The 21,118-nt window shown below is 53.9% G+C and overlaps 1 protein-coding gene across 2 annotated transcripts in view; it reads right to left on the bottom strand.

Moving 5' to 3' along the window:
- TBC1D22A (TBC1 domain family member 22A) overlaps positions 1-21,118 on the bottom strand; it is a 361,556-nt gene that overhangs the window by 334,039 nt on the left and 6,399 nt on the right. For both annotated transcript variants that reach the window (XM_058308954.2, XM_058308955.2), the window contains exons 2-3: positions 3,915-3,971; positions 2,824-3,146 (exon numbers count right to left, since the gene is read on the bottom strand). In XM_058308954.2, the coding sequence (XP_058164937.1) occupies positions 2,824-3,146; positions 3,915-3,971 (380 nt within the window). The remainder of the gene's footprint in view (positions 1-2,823; positions 3,147-3,914; positions 3,972-21,118) is intronic.

Here is a 21,118-nt window from a genome sequence, read left to right as displayed (position 1 = left end):
AACACGGAGGACAGGCTGCAGCAGTGACGGGGCCCAAGCAGGAAAGTCAGAGGCCGCCCCCCTACCTGGAGAGCAGCTCCGCATCCCTCCCAGAATCCAGCGCCCTCGTGTGCGCTCCTGCAGGTGGGAGCGGATCGACCCGACCGCGTTCCGTGCCCCACGTGCTCCCGAGCAGCCTGCAGCTCTAAGTGGGACCGTGGCACTCAAAGGCGCGAGCCTGACCCGCAAACCGGCAAACGTGCCTGGGCGCCTGCCTCTGGGCTCCCCACGCCATCAAGGCTGAACTGCCAAGACAGGGTCACGCCGAGACCGCGACGCACGGCGGCCAGGCTCGGCCGAGGGCACAGCAGCCTCCTGCCGGCGGCGGCCCAGGACACCAAGGAGAAACCAAGGCGAGCAGGCAGGTCCCTCGCCAGTGCACAGATGAAGGCTGCAGGCATGCCAGCCCAGCGGGGACCCTGCCCGGCAGGCCCAGCTGTCCCGGGACGGCGTCCGGCACACGCCCTCAGCCCTGAGCCCTGACCCCGGGCTTCCCCGCAGGACCCCCGTCTCCCAAGCCCCAAGCAGCCTGACTCTCTGAGGCCTGCCCTGCCGCTGCCTCTGGCCCCGCCGCTTCTGGCTCCAGGCCACATCGCCACACTCCGTGGGTCACACCAAAATCAAAGCACCTGTCTGTATGTCTGTGTCCCCACGCCTGACACTCGGCACAGGCTCCCAGGGAAGCCCTCGGGCAGGAACCAGGAGCTGCGTGCGGGCGAGGGCTGTGGTCCTCAAGGCCGGAAGCCCCCGAATATGCCCACCATCACCTCCCACCTCCCCATCCCGCAGGCCCAGCCACGGACAAGCTCCCCAAGAAAGAAACAGCTCTGGCTCGAGGGCAGGGTCTCCCACTGCACCTGGGGACAGGTCGCCGTGCCAGGGACGGCCCTGAGTGCTGCCGAGTGCTGACAGCCTCCCACCCCCAGCCCAGAATGCCAGGAGCGCCCGCCCCCCAGCTGAGACAGACAAAGGGGCCCTGGACACTGCCACAAGTCAGAGCAGGGCCGGGCCAGCTGCCAGGGCGGGGAGGCAGCCCCTCAGCGGGCAGCGAGGGCAGACGGCCTCACTTCTCGCCACAGTGTCCTAGCGTGGTGCGGAGCTTGAAGGGCTCGTCAACCCCAAACGCTTCCTGCAGCACCGCCACGGGGTGGGCATTTACCAACGCTGGGCGACGTTATCGCACGTTGAGGGTTCAGCAAAGGCTTGTCCAGGGAGCAAAGGAAGGAAGGAGCAGGTGTCAACTCTGAGGCAGGTGGAGGCACCAGCAAGGGTGGCCAGTGGCCCCTCTCCCAGGCCCTGAGCTGCCTGGAGCTTCGTTTTGTATTCCAGCAGAGGCAACGCTCGAGGCACCCCACCCTGGGGGAGAGGAGCCAGCTTGCCCCTCCCAGGAACCCCAACCATACACCACGGGGTCGTGACCCCCTCACCCGTGAGGAGCCCCATCCCTGGGGACTGCTGGGGATCCCGCCAGCAATTAGTCAGGCTGCAGGCCTCACGGAGGCTCCAGCTGACCCCCAGGGCGCGCGCGGTGACAGGGCAGCAGCACGGCCCGCAAGCGGATGGACTCGGCGGGAGTCCACTGCAGGCTGAAGGACCACCAGGCCCTGGGCACTCGGGAGCCTCCGAGAGCCCAATCAGCAGTGGCCGGAACGTTCAAGTCATTGGCAAGCGCCAAGACAGAGTCCTCCTAAGCTCAAACACAGCAAAACTCTCCATCTTTTCAATCCCAACATAAAAACTGACCAAAGGAACCAATTCAGTTGTCTCCCGAGGAGGGGTGCAATGCTCAGGAAGTCACCCCTTTCTAGAAGGGCTCGTCATAGACCAGGCGACCCCAGCTCTGCGTCCACCCACTGGGCAGCCTTGGGCCACGGCGGCAAGTCCTGGTTTTGTGACCATCAAACTCGGCCGAGTTCCAGCGAGCCACAGACCACGAGCAGGGGGGCTCAACGGGAGGACGGCCGTGCTGGCCGGTCTGCCCCAGAATCGCAGTGCCGCCCCCTCTCGCCGCGCTGGCCTCTTCACGGTGAGGCCCACGTGTCCTAGTAAAACGATGCCCCGCTCCCAGGCCCACTTCCCGTCTCTGTGCTGGCGTGCAGCCCCTGCCACCTGCACCTGCAGCTCACGCCCCCCACGGGCCGTGCAGCTGCTGACTCCCCTCACCGCCGCTCCACAGAGCCCCAAGCCCTGGGCACAGGGCCTGCGCACCACGGACATTCACGCAATAGCTGCCCGTGGATTCGCCTCAGACCCTCAGACACACAAAAGGCAAACCTAACAGAAACAGCCTCGAGAACGGCCACTGAGTGCCAGGACACAGGGACCAGCCAGAGGCGGGACCCCCGCCCTGAGGGCAGCACCTGAAGGGGACAACTACCACGTGGACCCCCACCCCACACAAACCAAGCCCACAGGACGCTGCAGCGGGATCCAGCCTGGGAGGCTGCCGGCCCAGCCGTCGGCGGCGCCTCCGGCTGCACAGAGCTGTGTGCTTGGCGGGGGCCGGCGCCCCTCACCCTCGTGCTCACGCACGGCCTGTCGCCAAGCTCAGCAGGGCCTGCAAGAGCCAGGGGCCCGGCGCTCTCTTGGGACGAGAGGCGCTCAGCTAGGAGACAAAAGGAAGCGCTCGAGGAGCGCAGAGGGCAGCGCGGGGGTCCTCTCACACCTGCAGACCCCGCAGCAGCCCCAAGGACGGCTTCAAGGGCAGCTCCCGCGCAGGCAACGGTGGCGCCCACGCCCTCGGCCAGGCTTGGGAACGCGCCCGGCCCCTCGGCCGCCACCTACCTGCAGGACAGGCCGTGTGGCTCTCGCTGATGGACTTCACGAGCCGGAGGTCGCCGCTGGACAGCGAGGGCGGCTCCGCCTGGGGCCCCGGCGCGCCGCGCAGCGGGTGCTGCTCCCGCCGCTGGCTGTGGTTGCGCAGCACGCGGTTGGCGGTCTCCATGACCACCGCGGAGTTCAGGCTCTCCGCCGCCATGGCCAGGAGCTCGTCGTCGTCTTCCCCGGCGTCCCAGGCGTCGCTGGTGCTGCTCTCAAACTCCTGGAAGGTGCTGACCCGCTTGGCCTTCAGCGGCGAGGCCGGCAGCCTGGGGCCGGGCCTGGGCAAGCTGCGAGGCAAAGGCGGGCTTCACTGGCGCGCTAGGAAAGGGTCCCCCACGCAGGACACACGTGTTCACCTCAGTCCCGCGGCGAGGTGAGAAAGCAAGCACAGCTCAAAGCCACTCCGAGTAAGCCTGGGCAAAGCGCGAGAAACTGAGAGCCGGGGAGGAGTCTCGAGGGGCACCTGCGCCGCAGGGTCTCTGCCATCGGACAGAGCCAAGCGGGAGGGCGTGGTGCTCGGCACATGCTCGGCACGGCCACACCTGACCCTGCCGGTGTCTGCAAACGTGCCCCACCCCCAGCCTCCCACAGTCGCCAGGGGCAGGGTGGGCAGGGAGGGCCTCCTGTACAGCGTGGGCTTGCACTGCGGATTCGGGGGCTTTATGACCCGAGCAGGAGCCCCCCAAGAGGCCACCCTCGCCACTGGCCACACTGGGAGCGGGGCCCGTCCGGCCACACTGCACAGCGCCACGCCTTCCGCATCCGTCTGCCCAGGGGAGCCAGGCCCCAAGCAGCTGCCGGGGTGGAGACAGGAACTCCACCATGCCCACAGGCTGCACCCGGCCAGCCGCCCCACAAAGAAGCGTCCACGTCTGCTTCGTGGGCAACCCAGTGGCACACACAGAGACTGCTTGGATTGCTGAATGAGAGAGCATGCGCCTCTCCCTCAGGGCGCCCCTGGCGCTGGCGGGAAATGGGAAGGAACTGGGGACATAGCCCTCCTCAGAGCGTCCAGCCAAGCCTTCCCCAGAAGACTACGCGGGAACCTCACTTACGTGCCGTGGAGCAGAGGATTGAAAGGGGGGTGCTGGGCTCCATACACATGCTGGATGCTGTTGGAAAAAAGCAAACAAATTAGCCTCCCATCGGCCTCCTCAGGCGCTTGCTGCCAACTGCGGAAAGCCCGTGCACCAGAGGGGAGCGGCCTCCACGTCCATCGGCTGGGGGGTCGCCCTCCAGCCACTCCACAGGGCCCGTGCCCCCCAAGCGAGAAGAGCAGTCTGTCACTCCCTGAAAGCTGCACCCCAGAACCGAGGCACGAGCGACAGCGCCAAGGGCTGCTGGAACAGGGGAGCTACTCAGCAGCTGCTCACCGACCGCGTCTCCTGGACAATGACTGGAAAATGATGATGAAACGGCCGTCTGAGAAGGCTCATCTGGTACCATTTGTCTGAAGGAGTACAGAATCACAAAAGGAGGATAAACGCAACGTTTTAAAAGATTTCATTGCTTTATCCAGAAAGTGCTTATGTTCATCATAATAAATATGGAGAATAGAAATGAAGAAAATTAAAATAACCATGTGGCAGACTCCGTGGGTCAGCTGAGTGACCCCAGGCCACCACCCCTTTCCCAGAAGCTGACCACATGGCGTGGTCCAGGCCACAGAAAAACATGTGGAAGTTTCTACTTTTCTTACAAAAGGAGACAGGCTTAGTTGGTGGTCTGGAGCTATGCACCCCAGAAAAACATGTCCTTAAACCTCGTCCATTCCTGTGGGTGTGGACGAGGTCACTTCAGTTAGGGCGTGGCCCAGCACCAGCAGCGTGAGTCCTCATCCCAGTACTGGAGTCTTTCCCAGGCAGCATGAGAGTGAGACAGAGAGAGAAACCAGGAGGAGCAGCAGAAGCTGAATGCCAACAGAGGGTGAACAGCGGCGAGAGGCCAGGAGAGGCCGCCATGTGCACTGCCGTGTGACAGAAAAGGACCCAGGATTGCCGGCAGCGGGCCCAAAACGCCACGTCACCTTAACAGTGTCTTGATTTGGGACTTCAGCCTCAAAACTGTGAGCCAGTAAACTTGCCAGTGCTTGAGCCAACCCAATGCATCGTATGTGCTTTGGCAGCCAGGGAACTAAGACTCTGAGCTTGCACCACTTTGTCCTCAGCTTCTCCCTCTCCTTCCTGCCTAGAGCAGAAGTGCAAACGTGAGGTCACTGTGAGAAATAGAGCTGCTCGCTAAGGACGGCAGTGGAGGGAGACGGCAAGCGCGGGCTCCCGGAGCTCTGCTGAGCTGTCACTCCTCCCTGCACACGACAGTCATGGGAAGGAACTACAGACAGCCCTCTCTGCTGGGTCCACAGTGGGAGAGGAGCACTGTGACGCCGTGATGCAGCCCCCTGGGGGGGTGTGCGCATCCGCAGACGAATGCAGGTGAGGAGGTGGGCAGGTGAAGGGGACGTTTCACTTTTAAAAGAGAGAGCGCAGTCCTAGCTTTTCAACTCAGCAATACCTCATGACTCATTCCTCCATCATCACTAGTCGTCTTCGATATACTTTAATACATTTATTTACTTTATTTGTATTATTTGAGGCCTATAAAAGAATATACACAGCGTATGTGAAATAAAGAGCAAAAAAATGGGGCAAAGGGTACATGTAATCTCCCTGTACATTTCTTCGCAACATGCAGTAAATCTCCAAGTATTTCAGAACATAAAATGCTTTTGAAAATCCGCAGAAGGGGAGGCACACGGGCTCCCGCCCGCGGCCCACGCCCCTGCCCTGGACAGCACGCCAGGCTTCTGCCGCCCCAGCGGGTGCACCGCAATTGGTTTAAGCAGTGATGACTGTGAGGCATTAGGATGTCTCCAACTGTTCGTGGTTACAGAAATGCAAGAAACATCCTGAAGACAAATATTTACACACAACTCAGATAAGTTCTTGAGAACAAATTCCTCGAAATGGTGCACCTGGAGCAGAAGCGGCGCGCATGCGGCCAATTGCCCTTGCAAAGAGCAGCGCCCCTTCCAGAGCCCCCCGCCACAGGCAGGGCTGGTGTGGGGCAGGGAAGGCGCCCAGAGCTGCTCATGTGCATTCGTCTGGTTATTAGCAAAGGGGAACATTTGTTTTTAAAAAGTTTGTTCACTCCTACTTTCTCTGCTAGTAAATTGCCTGTGCGTCCCTTTATCCTTTTCATACTTTCATGCTGACTTGGGAAAACCTCTGTCAACAAGGATTTGTAAGCAGTCCTTGAAGAAAGGGTTCCTTCTTTGTCATTCGGGGGGTGAGGTCAGCAGAAAAATGGCCATAACGACGTCCAGGCCCTCACCAGAACCCGAGGACGTGCCAGCTGGCAAGGCAGAAGGGGCTCCGCAGACGGGACGGAGGACGAAGGCCCTGAAACGGGGAGCCCGCCTGGGGCCACCCAGGAGGGCCTGGCCTATCACACGAGCGGGTACAAGCCAAGCCTTTCTTGGCTGCAGTCAGAGGAAGGTGTGACCAAGAAGAAGGGCTGGAGGAATGCGACGCCCTTGGCTTTGAGGATGGAGGGAGGGCCACGAGCCAGGAAAGCGGGAGGCCTCGAGAGGCTGAGCAGGCCAGAAACCACTTCGGCTCGGACGTCCAGAAGGAAGCTGCCCTGCCCACAGTTGGACTTCAGTCCAGGGAGGCCCAAGTGGGACTTCCCATCTGATTTAAGCCACTAAGCCGAGGGTAATCACAGCAGCCCCAGGCAACTAACAGGAGGCAAGGACTTTTTCCTGGTTCATGTCATTATGCTCTTAAGTCAATCACTCTTTCTCCTTTACCTGCAGGTCTGCAGACTTTGGAGACTGTACTTGGGCAAAGCTCAGCTGAGGTTACATAATCATGCAACATCGTGCTCATTTGATACTAAGTTTTCCTTTTTTACCCTAAGTTTTCAATCCACCTAGAATTTTATTTTGCTTTACTGTGTTTGATAGGACATTTTAAAAAATGATTTTTCCAGAGCCAATTTTTACATAATCTACCCTTCTGCCCAAATATTAGGCCTGTTTTTCCATTTTTCATTCAGTTTCTATTCTGTCTTCCATTTCTGTGCCTACTGCATGGGTTTTTAATTAAATGTTTCTTTTTGCCCTTTCATTTTCTCCTCAAAACTGAATAAATATTGTTGGATACCAACTCTGACAGGCACGGGGAGCGGGGGACGAAGGCGGGCACACATGGGTCGCATGCTGAGAACCTCTGAGCTAACCTAAAGGCAAGAGAAGCAAAGTAGCAATCCTGACGGCCCTGCCGGCACACGGCCTGGTCCTGGCCCAGGAGGGAGGGTCCCTGAGGGAAGACTACTTCAACATTTCAAAGAAAGTAGGTAGAAATTTTGGTCAAAGAGGACAGTGCATACTATGCTAATACATGCAGCTCCAGTTTTATTTTATAAGGTTTTTCATTGTATCTGTGTGAATGGGGGTGTTTTATTAGTAAATCAACTTTCCAAAAGAAAATTTCCAAGGAAACATAAAATCAGACCAAAGTAGGAATGCTCTGCTGAAGGTGGGAAAGACGCAAGCGCCCTATGCACTCGATTTGCCAATGGCCACTCAAACAGAAAGAAAGAGAAGGTACACCTCCAAAGAACCACTGCAGGACTCCAGGGAAAAGCACAAAACACACACACCAAAAAAAACTCACCTCACTATTTATTATCTATTGCCTTAGGGAAAAAATAGAGGAAATGAACAAAACCAGAAGTTAGTTCCTTGAAAAGACTGACAAAATCAACAAACCTATAGCTAAATTGACCAAGATAAAAAAAGAGAGATAACAGTCAAATTAATAAAATCAGAAATGAAAGAAGGAACATTACTACAGATCCTATGGGAACGAAAAGGGTTATAAAGGAAAAGGATGAACAAATGGATGTCAATAAATTAGATAAATTACATTTCATGTAATATTTCATACATAGATTCCTAAAAAGCAAAAACAACGAAAACTGACTCAGGCAAAATAGAAAATATGAACAGACGTCAAACAATCAAAGAGACTGAATAAGTCATCAAAACACTAACCACAAAGAAACACCCAGGCCCATATGGTTCCACTGGTGAATTCTACCAAGCACTTAAAGAATTAATGTTAATTCTTTACAAATTCTTCCAAAATACAAAAGAGGAAGGAACACTTCCTACTCATTCTAGGAGGCCAGTGTTACCTTGACACCAAAACCAAAGACATCACAAGAAAACTACAGACCAGTATCCCTTATGAATTACATGTAAAAATTTTCAACAAAGTACTAGCTAACCCAATTCAACGTACACTAAAAAGATTATACAACAGAGCCAAGAGAGATTTAACCAAGGAAGACAAGGTTAGTTTAACAACCAAAGATTCATTACATAATATATCACACAACATCAATACAACAAAGGACAAAAACCTCATGAATTTCTCAACAGACAGAAAATGCACTCACCAAAAGTCAATACCCACTCATAATAAGAACACTTAACAGACTTGGAATAGAAAGGAACTTCCTCGACCCGACCAATAAAAGGCATCTACAAAAAATCATAGCTAAAATAATAATTAATGGTAAAAGACTGTTTCCTCTAAATCAAGAGCAAGATGGGGATGTCTGATTTCACGACATTTATTCAACATTTTACTAGAGGTTCTAACTATGGCAATTAGGCAAGGAAAAGAAATAAAGGGCATCCAGACAAAAAGGAAGAAATAAAAATACCTAATAAGAAGGCATGATCTCACAATATGTAAAATCCTAAGGGATCCACTAAAACATTAGAACTGAAAAACAAGTTCAGCAAGGTTGCAGGATTCAAGATCAATACACACACATACACAAAAAACAAAACAGTACTTCTATACACTTGCAATGAACAACACCAAAATTAAGAAAAAAATTCCACTTACAATAGCATCGAAAAGGATAAAACAGAAATAAATTTGCAAAAGAAATGCTAAACCTATACTCTGAAAACTAAAGAGCATTATTAAAAAAATTTAAAGACCTAAATAAACAAAGACGACCCATGTTCATTACTCCACACGTTAAGCCACAGATTCAAGGCAATCCTTCTCAACATCCTGCCTGGCTTCTGTGCAGAAATTGACAAGCTGATCCTAAAATGTATGTGGAAATTCAAGGGACCTAGAGTAGCCAAAACAACCTTGAAAAAGAAGAACAAAGTTGGAGGACTTAAACATCCTGATTTCAAACTTATGACAATGCTTCAGTAATCAAGACCTAAGGTGCCAGCATCAGGACAGAGAGATCAATGGGTAGAACTGAGAGTCCAGAAATAAACCTTCACATTTACCATCAACTGAATTGTGACAAGGGGCCAAGACAATTCAATAGGCAAAGAGTAGTCTTTTCAACAAGTGGTGCAACTAGATACACAAAGGAATAAATTTACACTCCTACCTCTCAAGTACAAAATTAACATATACAAAATTAACTCAAAACTGACCAACAGGGAAGCAGGTGTAGTTCAGTGGTTGAGTGCACGTTTCACACATAGGATGCCCCAGGTCAACTCCCAGTACCTCCTGAAAGAAACAGACCAAAGACCTAAACGTAAGAGGAAAACTATAAAACTCTTTTAAGAAAACACAGGCACAAATCTGTGAATTTGGAGAAGATGATGGTTTCTTAGCTGTGACACCAAAGCAAAAGCAATAACAAAAATTAGATAAATTAGGCATCTCAAAATTTAAAACTTTTGTTCTTTAAAGGACACTATCAAGACAGTGAAAGAGCAACCCAAAAAACAGAAAATCTTTGCAAATTGTATATCGGATAAGATACTGGTATCTAATATATACAAAGAACTCTGACAACGCAATAATTTTTTTTTAATCTTTTTAACAGGCAAAGGATCTGAATAGATATTTCTCCAAAGACAGACAATTGGCCAAGAAGCACATGAAAAAGATGTTCTACATCCTCAGCCATCGGGGAAATAGCAAATCAAAACCACAATGAGGTAGCACTTCTCACCCACTAGGAAGGCCAAAATTTAAAAGACAAGTACAAGTGTTGCAAAGAATGCAGAGAAATTTTAGGTACCTCATACTCAGCTGGTGGTAAGCTGCTTTGGAAAACCGTCTGGTAGTTCCTCAAATGATTACGCATTGAGTTGCCATGGGAACAGCAGTTACACTCCCAGGCATATACCCAAGAAAAATAAAAACATATGTACCCACAAAAACGTGTACAAAAATTTCATATCAGCATTATTCTAATCGCCACAAAGTGGAAAGGACCCAAGTGTCTATCAACTGAAGAAAGGATAAACAAAATGTGGTCTAATTATACAATGGAATATCATTCGGCCACTAAAAGATCTGAAAAACGGACGGGCCTTGAAAACATTACACTAAGTGAAAGAAGCCAGTCACAGAAGGTGACTATAGAGTCCACTCACATGGAAGTCTAGAAAAGGGAAAATTATAGACGACAGAAAGTGGATTCGTGATTGCTCAAGGAAAGAATGGGGATCTGGGGTGACAGCTAAGAGGTGTCTTTTTGAGGTGATTATCGTGTCATAAAATTGATAGGGGTGTGGGGTGCACGATTCTGAATACACTCAAAACCATGTGATTTATACACTTTGAATGGGTGAACTGTATATTGTATACATGTGAATTATATCTCAATAAAGACACTCCCCTTTTTCACAAAGGCAATGCCCAGTCCACGGGGTTTGCTGAGGGCACTTGATCGAGGACCCTGCCACCATGCAGTGAGGGGGCCCAGACCAGCCACATGGAGAGCCCATGAACAAGCCTTCCTCCAACAGCCCAGGCAGCACTCCCAGCCAGCAGCCTGCACAAGCCGCCAGACGGGAGAGGGCCAGCCCTCGCGTGTTTCGGCCCCAGACCTCAATCTTCCCGCTGACACATGGCCTCACAGAGTGGAGACACATCCACTTTGCCTGGTCTGAACTCTGACCCACAGAAACCATGGCAGAATGGTTGTCACAGAATGGCCTGCTCAGATCAAGCTCAAGCTCCTGCTCAGGGCCCTTCTGAAATTCCACAGAGGGCTTCTGACCTTTGCAGGAAGCGTCCAGGCTTAAGAATCTAAAGGCCTGGGTTCAAGTTCCAGCCCCATCACTTACTGGCTGGCAAGGTTTTAACAGCGCAATTACTCTGGGCTTTAGCTTTCTCATCCCAGAAATGGGAGGAAGAGCATGGGAGTGAGACACCCACAGAAGCAGTCTGAACACCTCGAACAGCATCTACCACTATCAGTAATCTGCCTTTGCTTGAACATCTACATTCTTCATAAATTTTATGGCTCAAAACCAAAGGCATTTGGGTCTACAGCCCACTACGTACAAGTCATTTTCACAAAAGCCTGGCAGCAGCATCTCATACCGCAGGCCCTTTCCCTTGCAGTACATCAAGAAGCTCATTAATTCTTTCCGCGTAAACCACTTGTGTTTATGGAGCAGAAAATGTTCCAACAAAGTTCAAGCTAGCACTAAAAGGAACCTCATTTTATCTTATTAAAATTGCATTTTTATTTCCTCTTGCATAGCTAAAGAAAAAACAGGCCTCAACTAAAGCCATTTTGAAAGAACAAGTGGAAACTAACACATTTACCTCATTTCAGATAATGAAATCTTTCTTTACAAAAGTATATTAACTAATAAACTTTTTAACAGATTACACTACGTTAGAACACCATAGCAGTTAGTTGTTTTAAAGAGAGCCCTAGTGATTCCTTAGGAAAAGCAGGTTCACAAGACATAATGCTACCGCCGGTATACACCCTGGAAAAACCCTTGTCCAAGTGCAAAAGGAAACAGCTTCGGCGATGTTTGTAACAATGAAAAAAAAAAAAAGAATTAAGATAAATCTAGGGAAGCGGACTTGGCCCAGTGGTTACGGCGTCCGTCTACCACATGGGAGGTCCGCAGTTCAAACCCCGGTGTGGGAGGAAGGGCGCCCGGCTTGCCACAGTAGCAAACGGTGCGGCAAGAAGTGATACCACTTCTGCCCACTGGGCCTAAATAAGGTGACCACGCCTGACTAGGCCTTTGCTGCTAACAGCTGGCCGGCGCTGCCCTCCCCCTTTTTATCTCCCGCCTAGCCCAACATCCGGCCAGCTCTCACTCCCCCTTTCCCCTCCCCTATTCCAAACCTCTCAGCCAGCCCTCTGCCTAGCAACCGCTTACAATCACCTATCAGGAAGCAGTACCCGCCCGCACCTATCAAATCCCTCCACGCAGTCCCTAACCCTATAAAGCTGTGTCCCCTTCCGCAATAAACTGGACTTGCGCACAGACCTGGTCTCCGCGGCATTCTTCCTCCCCTCGCCGTGCATCCTCCACTCCTAAGAGCCCCTCTGATGCTATCTGCCGTAGCATCAAACGCCACTGCGGTCTAGTCTAACCCCTCCAAACCCCCCCGTCAGCATCGGGGTGCAAGCCGCCCCAGCCGCACCCCGAGCCTCCTTGACCCGTGTGCAGCTGGCCCATGCGCAGTGCTAATGCGCGCAAGGAGTGCCGTGCCACGCAGGGGCGTCCCCGCGTAGGGGAGCCTCACACACAAGGAGTGCACCCCGTAAGGAGAGCCGCCCAGCACGAAAGAAAGTGCAGCCTGCCCAGGAATGGCGCCACACACACGGAGAGCTGACAAAACAAGATGACGCAACAAAAAGAAACACAGATTCCCGTGCCGCTGACAACAACAGAAGCGGACAAAGAAGATGATGCAGCAAATAGACACAGAGAACAGACAACCGGGGTGGAGGATGGGGGGAACAGGAGAGAGAAATGAAAAAGAAAAAAAAAAAAGAGACTGTGGAATATATACATGCAATGGTATACAAATCTCACCAAATACCAGTGAAGCAGACCTACATGAGTCAATATAGGTATATTTCCTAAACCTAGTATGGAAGAAAAAAAGCAAGTTGACTATACACAGTATGATATTGTTTAACGAAGTTTTAAAAATTGCAAAATGACACAATATATTATTTTTTGGATACATTGAAGAGTAGCATGGAAATGAAAGCACAAAACTGAGAACAAGGCTCTCAGGGGGCTCAGGGGTGGGACAGAGCACACAGCTTCGGCTGCGGAGCTGCAATGTTTCCTTCTTACGCCAGGTCTTGGGTACACATGTGTTCACCATGCAGACTCTATGCCTTTACAGATGTCGGGAACATTTTGGACTTTTTTGAAGAGATCTGCTCTGCCTCCGTGGAGGTGAGTTGTTTGTGCACCAGACGTGTACACAGTGACTAAAGCACTGCCCCGTTCTCCCAGACACACTGGAAAGTGAGGTATACTCCTGAAGGACAGGGCTCTGGGAGCAACAATCCCCCACTTTCTTTTATTTACACTGCACATACAAGTTTTTCCAACAGAAAGTCAACACCATTAGCCAGCAGGGCAACGCAAATCAAAACCACAATGAGATACCACCTCTTTCACACTGAGAATGTAAAACGCAGCCACTTTGGAAAAAGTCTGGCAGTTCCCAAGGTTAAACACAGTCACTACATGACCCTGCAATCCCACGCCTAGGAGCATAACCAAGAGAAACGAAAGCCTACGTCCACACCAATGTTTGTACATGAATGTTTAGAGCCACATTATTCATAACAACCAAAAGGTGGAAGCAACCCAAATGCTGATCAACAACAAATGAATGGATAAACATCCATATAATGGAATATTATTTGGCCATGAAAAGAAAGAGCTGGAAAATGCTACAATATAGATGAACCTTGAAGACATGCTGTTAAAAGAAATCATATACTATGTGATCCTGTTTAGGTGAAATGTCCAAAACAGGCCAATCTTTGGAGACAAAAAGTCGATTTGGGTTGCCTAAGGCTAGAGGGAACACAGGAAATGGGACTGCCTGCTAATGGGGCAAAGGCTGCTTCTAAGGCAGACGAAAATGTCTTAAAACTGATTGTGATGACGGTGGCAATTACACTGAGATATTCTAAAAACGCTGACTTGTATATTACAAATGGGCGAACTGTGCCGTATGAATTGTATCTCAATAAAGACGCTAAAAAAGAAAAGAAAGCCCTCCTCCCGGGTCCCAGCCGCGCCCAGGAGGGTCGGAATACCAAGCTGGGAGCACTCGCTTCCAGGCCCCCCCCCCCGCACCAAGCACTGGACAGACCGGCCCTCACTGGACCTTAAGAAGATCCAAGACACCTACGCACTTTGGCCTGAGGAACGAAAGGTCACCACGCTACTGCCACAGGGCAGAACGCTGCACTAGGCTTCACGTGAAAAGGACGTTTAGTCATCCCCCAAATGAAGAGAAGAAAACTTAAGGACGCATCTGTCACCAGCAGTCAACAGCAGGAACCATTCGCTGTGTTTCCTGGATCCAATCCGCCTCCACCCTGAAGAAGAGACACCCAAAAGACCAGTGGGGACTCTCGGGTGAAACAAGAGTGAAAACTCATGAAGGGCCACGGGTCCAACCCTGTGACGTAGCAGAGAGTCACGCCCTGGTGAGAGGAGCCGCACAGAGACCCCCAGCGGAGCAGCCTGGGTGGGGAGCCGGCAGAGGGCGCTCCGGGGGGGGGTGCCCAGAAGGGGAGCCCGCCTGGAAACGCCCTGCAAAGCCCTGGGGTGCTCAGCAAAGTCAGCACTTCAGAAGAAGGCACCGGAAGGCACCGGAAGGCTCCGTCACCGTCACCGTGTCGCCCCGAGTCAGGGGAACAAAGACCAACAACGGGCAGGAGGGCCCTTCAGGCAGGTGGACTCTAGCCTGAGGACAGGCTGGAGGCCCTGGGTGGACAGGGCAAAAAATGCTCAAAGGAAGAGCAAGGGCCTCTGGGACCACTACCTGCAGGAATCTGTCCAGGGCTGACTCGACAGCCAAAACAAAAAGCAAAAAAGCAAAAGCCACCACCAGACCCTGCCTGAGGGTCCACCTACAGAGAGCCGAGACCTCGACCGTGGCCTCGACCTGGCAAAGCGCCTACGCCCCTAGCCAGTCCACCGCAGGCTGCACCTTCACGCAATCCCCTCCGCAGACAGTCTGAGCGCCGGCTCCACGCCAGGCCCAGGGCTGGTGCGGGTGGGCAGCGAGCCAGTTACGGTCCCTGGCGCAGACCGCCTCCCCTAAGGTGGACGGAGACACGGGTAACGGCCGGAGCGAGAGCGCCGAGCTGGAAACGAGCACGCGGCTCGAAGGAAGGGCCCTGGGCTCCGCGAGTAGGCAGCGGCCCCCTCCTGTGCACCCGGCAAACTGCTTTCCAGCTTGAATTTAGGGCCTCCACACCAAGGTGCTGCGCTGAAGACAGAAATGGTGGTCAAGACCTGAGCACCATTTTTTTAGTTGAAGGTTAAACAGCAGTGAGTGAAAAATGGCAAGAGGTGAAAAAGTGAAGGGCGAGAGGAAATAAAGTAGAGAAAAGAAATAAATCCACCTGCACTGTTCTGAAGTTCAGAAAATAAGTGAATACTCCTATCAGCACATTTATGACCAGACGCTGCCCCGTACTGCAGGCATATGGAGGGGGCAGGCAAAGCACCCCCTCATCTTCTGTCGCAGCTCCTCAGCCGCTGCTCTCCAAACACAGCCGTCCCTCTATGCCCCCGTGGGCTCAACGGGGCTTCTCTGAGATACGAACTAAACTAGCGACTGCGTTTACTTTTAGGCACACTTCAACACAGAGTGGCTCATCCAAGAGTTAGAATATTACTCCGAACTTTCCCAAGGAAATTAACTTTGAAGGGCTTCAGCAAAAAATATATGAAAAATCACTACTACAGCAGTATACAAGCCCATCGCCCCTCCTCCCAGGCAGAATCTGAAACGTGCGTCTACCCATGAGGGCAATTGCAAAAGCCGGGGCCCCTGCAGGACCCGAAGCGGAGCGGGTGTCCCGCGGCCGCCATGCAGCTGGCCACCAAACAGCTCCACCGGGTGGCCTCGCTGTGCCCGCCCCGCGGTCCTGCTGCATCCACGGGCTCTGTCCAGCCCACTCCTCGCCGCACACATCGCACGGAGGCACGAGGGGTGTGGGCAATTAGGAGCCAAACAGAAAGGAAACACCACGCACATCTCCAAGTACATCGTGGATACAAACATTTTTATAACAAATCATTCCCTCCTAAGACAAAAGCAGTATGTGTTTATTGCAGAAAACTTGGAAAGCAGGAATAAGGAAAAAGAAGTATTTTGAATTTAACACCAAGAAGTACAAACAATTCTGCAAAGGGGCAGCCAGGCGCCACCGAGGGCCGTTTCTTCCTTTTTTTCCGCCCTGCTGCTTCTCATCTCAGCCTTTTCCTGCTGCCTCTGACCCCAAAGCCACGTCCCCAATCCTCCTTCCTGGAAGCTGACTGACCAGTGAAGCCAGGCTCGCTCCTGACCTCACCCTCTCTCCAGGAAAATGATTCCCAAACAAGCGCCTCCAGGCCAGACTGTGCAATGCACACAGCACCTCCCACCTGACCAGGGCCGGCCGCCCCGACCCCCACTCTCAGGCAGCCCTCCCCAGAGGCCCCCAGAAGCATGCCGAGTTTGGCTGCTACAGCCTTGAACGCTGCCCGCCCCAAGTGCATCTTGCTCTGAGAAAGGAGCACATACCCAGATGCTGTCCCCATACTTGCACGCAAGCCTCCAGCATCCAGCCACCTTTGTCCCCAGCCCCCCATCATCTAAAGAGCAGCTGCCAACGGTGTGGACACACACAAGGGCCCCCTCGCCAGCCCACTGTCTGTCGCGAGGCCGCTGCAGCTCTTGGCGCCTAAGTTCCCCCAGTAAAGGCCTGAGGACTGCTCACCTGGCGTCCAGGGCCGCCTCCGGTGGGGTGGGGTGGGGCAGCCTCAGCTGCTCCCCCTTTCTCTTTCCAAACCACTGCCACTCTCAGCAACACAATCAGCCTGCTGTCCTACGGTTACCTCAGCAGACGTGCCACCACCCGTCACCTTGGCCCGTGGCCACTCCTGCACCTACTCTCACAGCTCCTGGACCTTGGCCAAGGCCGCCCTATCCGGCCCACCCTCACGCCTCCTCTGGCCTGCAGCCTTCGGCCTCCCCTGGGCCACCTTCCGTCCCCACGGTCCGGGAGCAAGCTCCACTTCCTCTCATTCCGACCTTGCTGGCCTCCTTCCGGGACTTGAGCCCCGTGAACGGCCATCTACAGCCAAAGGCCCTGCCTACCAGTCTGCGTCCTCTCGACTGGGTCCTACGCCTCCCGTACACCTGCCCACTCCCCCCATCGCTGCAGCCCAGCCTGGACCACCCCTTACTGAGAGCACAAATGGCAACTGCCTCCCAAGGCAGCCTCTAGCTGGGACCCCTGCTCTGTCCCCGTGTCACACAGCGTTCTTCAAAGCACAGATATGGTCGACTCACGCCCAGCTCAAAGCCTCCAGGCCTTCCTGTTGCCCTTGAAACAACCAGAAACCCTTCGGCCTCCCCACCAGTTACCGGCCCCGTGGACTGCCCACCTGCAGCTCGCCCCTTCCGTCGCTCTGCCTCGCACCCTGTCAGGGTCCTTCTTGCTCTCCCACAGCACACCCCGGCACACGGCAAGCTCCAAGGAGCACCTTTTGAACTGGCCAAGCTGCAACTGCTTCCTAAGCAGCCTCCTCCTCTCGGCTCTCTCACCCACGCCACCGGCTGTCGCCTGAAACCCTGGCCTGGCTTCTTCCCAGCTGAGCAACCTCGGTCTTGGCCCACAGGGTCCTCGGTCTCGGCCTGCGTGAGGGGTCCACGGGTGGCAGTGGCAGGTCTGAGCAGGCAGTGCCAGCTGAGAGAGCTTCCCTGGCTCCTGAACGCCTGAGCCACCGTGAACACCTGCCCTCGGCCTCCGCGCCCACGCAGCCACAGCCCTGCCCTCCACTCCCTTCTCGCCTCTGCGCAGGAGCCGGCGAGTCACTAGTCTCCCTCGCGTCCCTGTAAGTTTTCTCCATCCAGGCCTGGTCCAAGCCACCCGCACAGCTGAGATGCCCTGGCCCCCATCGACAGAGGACCCCACCACCCACCATAAGGGCCTAGCAGAACCCACCCCCTCCCTCAAAGACCAGGTGGACGTCGCCTTGTCCAAGAGATTTCCAGAGGCTCACAGCAAAAGGACCTTTCCTTTCCCACTGTCACAGCACTGTCCCCTACACCAAGGCCTGGTCACGGGTCCCTGGAGAAGTCTGCGGCCTGTGATTCTGCCTCCCCAGCAGACGGAGCCTCTGAGTGGAGGGCAAGAGCGTGTGCACTGCGCAGACACCGAGCACGTGTGCCACAGGAGGCACACGACAGGGCTTGTGCCATTGCATTTTCTATTTTCTAATGTGAAAACGTCTGAACGATTAAATATTTTAAAGGAACGCTAACTATATCTTTGGTTTTTTTTGGTTTTTTCCCAATAATATTTTTTTTGTCTTTATTTTTTTAATATTACATTCAAAAAAATATGAGGTCCCCATATACCCCCCCACCCCACTCCTCCCCCCATAGCAACAGTCTCCTCCATCATCATGAGACATGCATTGCATTTGGTGAATACATCTCTGAGCATCGCTGCACCTCACAGTCAATGGTCCACACCACAGCCCACACTCTCCCACAGTCCACCCAGTGGGCCATGGGAGGACATACAATGTCCGGTAACTGTCCCTGCAGCACCACCCAGGACAACTTCGAGTCCCGAAAATGCCTCCACATCTCATCTCTTCCTCCCATTCCCCACACCCAGCAGTCACCAAGGCCACTTTCTCCACATCAATGCAACTGTGTGGGCAATAGAAGTATTTCACAAGAGTACCCAAGGATGGATAAGACATGTAAAATTACACCAAAAATATATAGGGGCTGATAGGCTAAAATGTAAATCATAATGTAAAACATAAAACAACTAAAAATTTAACTATATCTTTGACGGAGTTAAAATCCAAGAAATATAGCACCTCCTCTGGTAACAAAACGTAACCAGATAATGTTCTCTTAAACGTGCCTGGACTCCCACTGCTTGACTACCCCACCCAGGCCACTCTGACTCAAAAGGCTTTCTGAAACCACATCTGGCTAACGCATGAAAAGCTATGATGGCACTAGTGAATGGTTTTGGAGCAAAAAATTAACAGAAGGAAGAGATTAATTCTTAAAGAGAAAACAACATTCCTTTTCAAGCCACTCCATGAAACAGCAGTCGCCACCGAAGCCGGGATAATCCACAGCACTGCCCGGCAGCATGAGACGCCAACAGCACCAGCAGGCTCGCGCTCAAGACAGAAGAGGTAGGACGGCGCTACATGCTCGTCCCCTGCCCAACGCCATTCCAGCGAGCTGGAGAGAAGGAACGCACTGTCATAAATAGTCAGGCACAATGCCTCGTCGGCTTCCTCCATCGCAGCCCCGTGAATCCTGGAAGAAGCGAGGCGAGGCGAGGCCCCCTCGTTTCCCACCCGACAGCACAGTGCAGAGGCCTCCCAGGCTCCCCCAGAAAGGAAGTTCCCAGGAAAGCAGGGGAGGTGCGCAGCGACGCCGGGAGCGTCCCCTCTCCAGGACCCAGCCTTCCCTCCTTCCCGCGCACGTGCCCACCTGCCTGACACCACCTTCCCGTGCTGTGGGCTTTCAGCTAAGACGCAGGGGCGGCCCAGGGACAGTGAGCACAGCTGTCTCATCTACACGCACCTGGGGGCCAGCACGCCTTATTTTTTTCTTTAGGAGGCACCAGGGGTCAAACCCAGGACTTCATACGTGGGAAGCAGGCACTCAGCCGCTGAGCTTCATCCACAAGTCTTACCTTATTTTCTAGTTTAGTAGAAATGTTTCCTAAGAGGAAAAAGGTCACTTCAAACCACAGCAGCGAAGAGGCAGCAGGGGGCAGAGGGAAGGCAGCTCCACGGCGACGGCACAAGGACACGTGCAGGCCTGGTGCAGCCATCCGGCGGGACTGGAAAACGTGCAGCCTGCATCGGAGGATGACCCGCGGGCAGGCCGGCGGAGGTGCACACGCCAGAACCGGGCCTGTGCCTCCGGCAGTGCCCTTGAACCCAGACCCCACGATGGCCCCCATGGATGAGGACTCCAGGAAGGGGCCCCGGGAAGCAGGGCCAAAGCAGTCAGGAGCCCAGAAACACCGCGGGCAGTGGGGCCAGAGCGGCTCTGCCAGCTCCTCCCCTAGGGGCTGCGTGACCCTGGGCAGGGCACTTGGCCCCAGGAGGCTGCTCCCACAGAGGGGACGCTGCCCGCGAGGGGCTGCCGCAGCACCTGGCACAAGTCAGGGCTACAAGACCAGGAACCGTTTCTTAGGCTGACAGGATGCAGCGGAGTGCCTCTTCACCCACCTCAGCACTTTTGGTGGAATTTCCAGTAAATCCCCCGAAAAGAGGAAACAGCGTTTTGGAACAGGAGAACCAAGAGGCTGGGAGTACTCAAAACACAAGGCCCCTGCCATACAGGGCGCTAAAAACAGGAAGGCGCCCAGCTGCCCACCCACCAGGCACTGCCGCCCCTCGTCTGCAAGCGAGCATCGAGCTGAACCGAGAAGGCACCCATCCCACTCCAGAAGCAGCCCAGAGACACGGAAGCCAAAGGGCAGGTGGTGGAGCCCAGGACCCCGCCCGCAGCTCCCAGCCTCGCGGGCCAGCTGCAGCCATGCAGCATCTGGCAGGCAGTGGGCTGGATGGATGGCAGGGTGAGCCAGGCCCCTCGGGGTGGGCTCTGTCTGCCCACAGTGCCAGGGGAGTGGACAAGCTCGCAGACCCTCCCTCCCCAAACCTGCCTTCTGAGGGACAGGCCTCCTGGAGGGCGGGGAAGCGCCTCCGTCCGGACTCCCGCACCCACGAAGCGAAAGGGCCGCATCCCCCAGTGAGAAGCATGCGTGCTCCGGAGCCGAAGCCTCGGTTCGAATCCCAGCTCCGCCACCTGCTGCTGAGTGGCTCTGAGCGAGTTACTCAGCCTCAGGATCCAAGCTCCTCGTCTGTACAATGGGGACCCCAGGGCAGTGTGAGGACAACGTGGTGGCTGTGAAAAGAGCCTGGCACCTGCATAGCACCCGGAAAACAATGGTTGCCGAGGCGACCACTACGCGGCCCCCAGCTCTACCTGGCTCACCTGCTCTGGCTCCACCTGCTCTGGAACACCCTCTTGCACCGACGTTCACGTGGCCTCCAGAAGGAGCCAAGTGGTGCCGGTCATTTCTGGGTTCCCAGACCAGAGCCCAGGGCCAGAGGCAGAGAAGGCACCTGGGAGGGTGGCCGCCCTCCTGGACCCTCCATCGCCTCCTCTTCCTCGTGCTGGACCGC

Source organism: Dasypus novemcinctus, chromosome 12 (genome assembly GCF_030445035.2).
Source record: "Dasypus novemcinctus isolate mDasNov1 chromosome 12, mDasNov1.1.hap2, whole genome shotgun sequence".
Taxonomy (NCBI): domain Eukaryota; kingdom Metazoa; phylum Chordata; class Mammalia; order Cingulata; family Dasypodidae; genus Dasypus; species Dasypus novemcinctus.
This window is presented reverse-complemented; position numbering and strand designations above follow the sequence as displayed.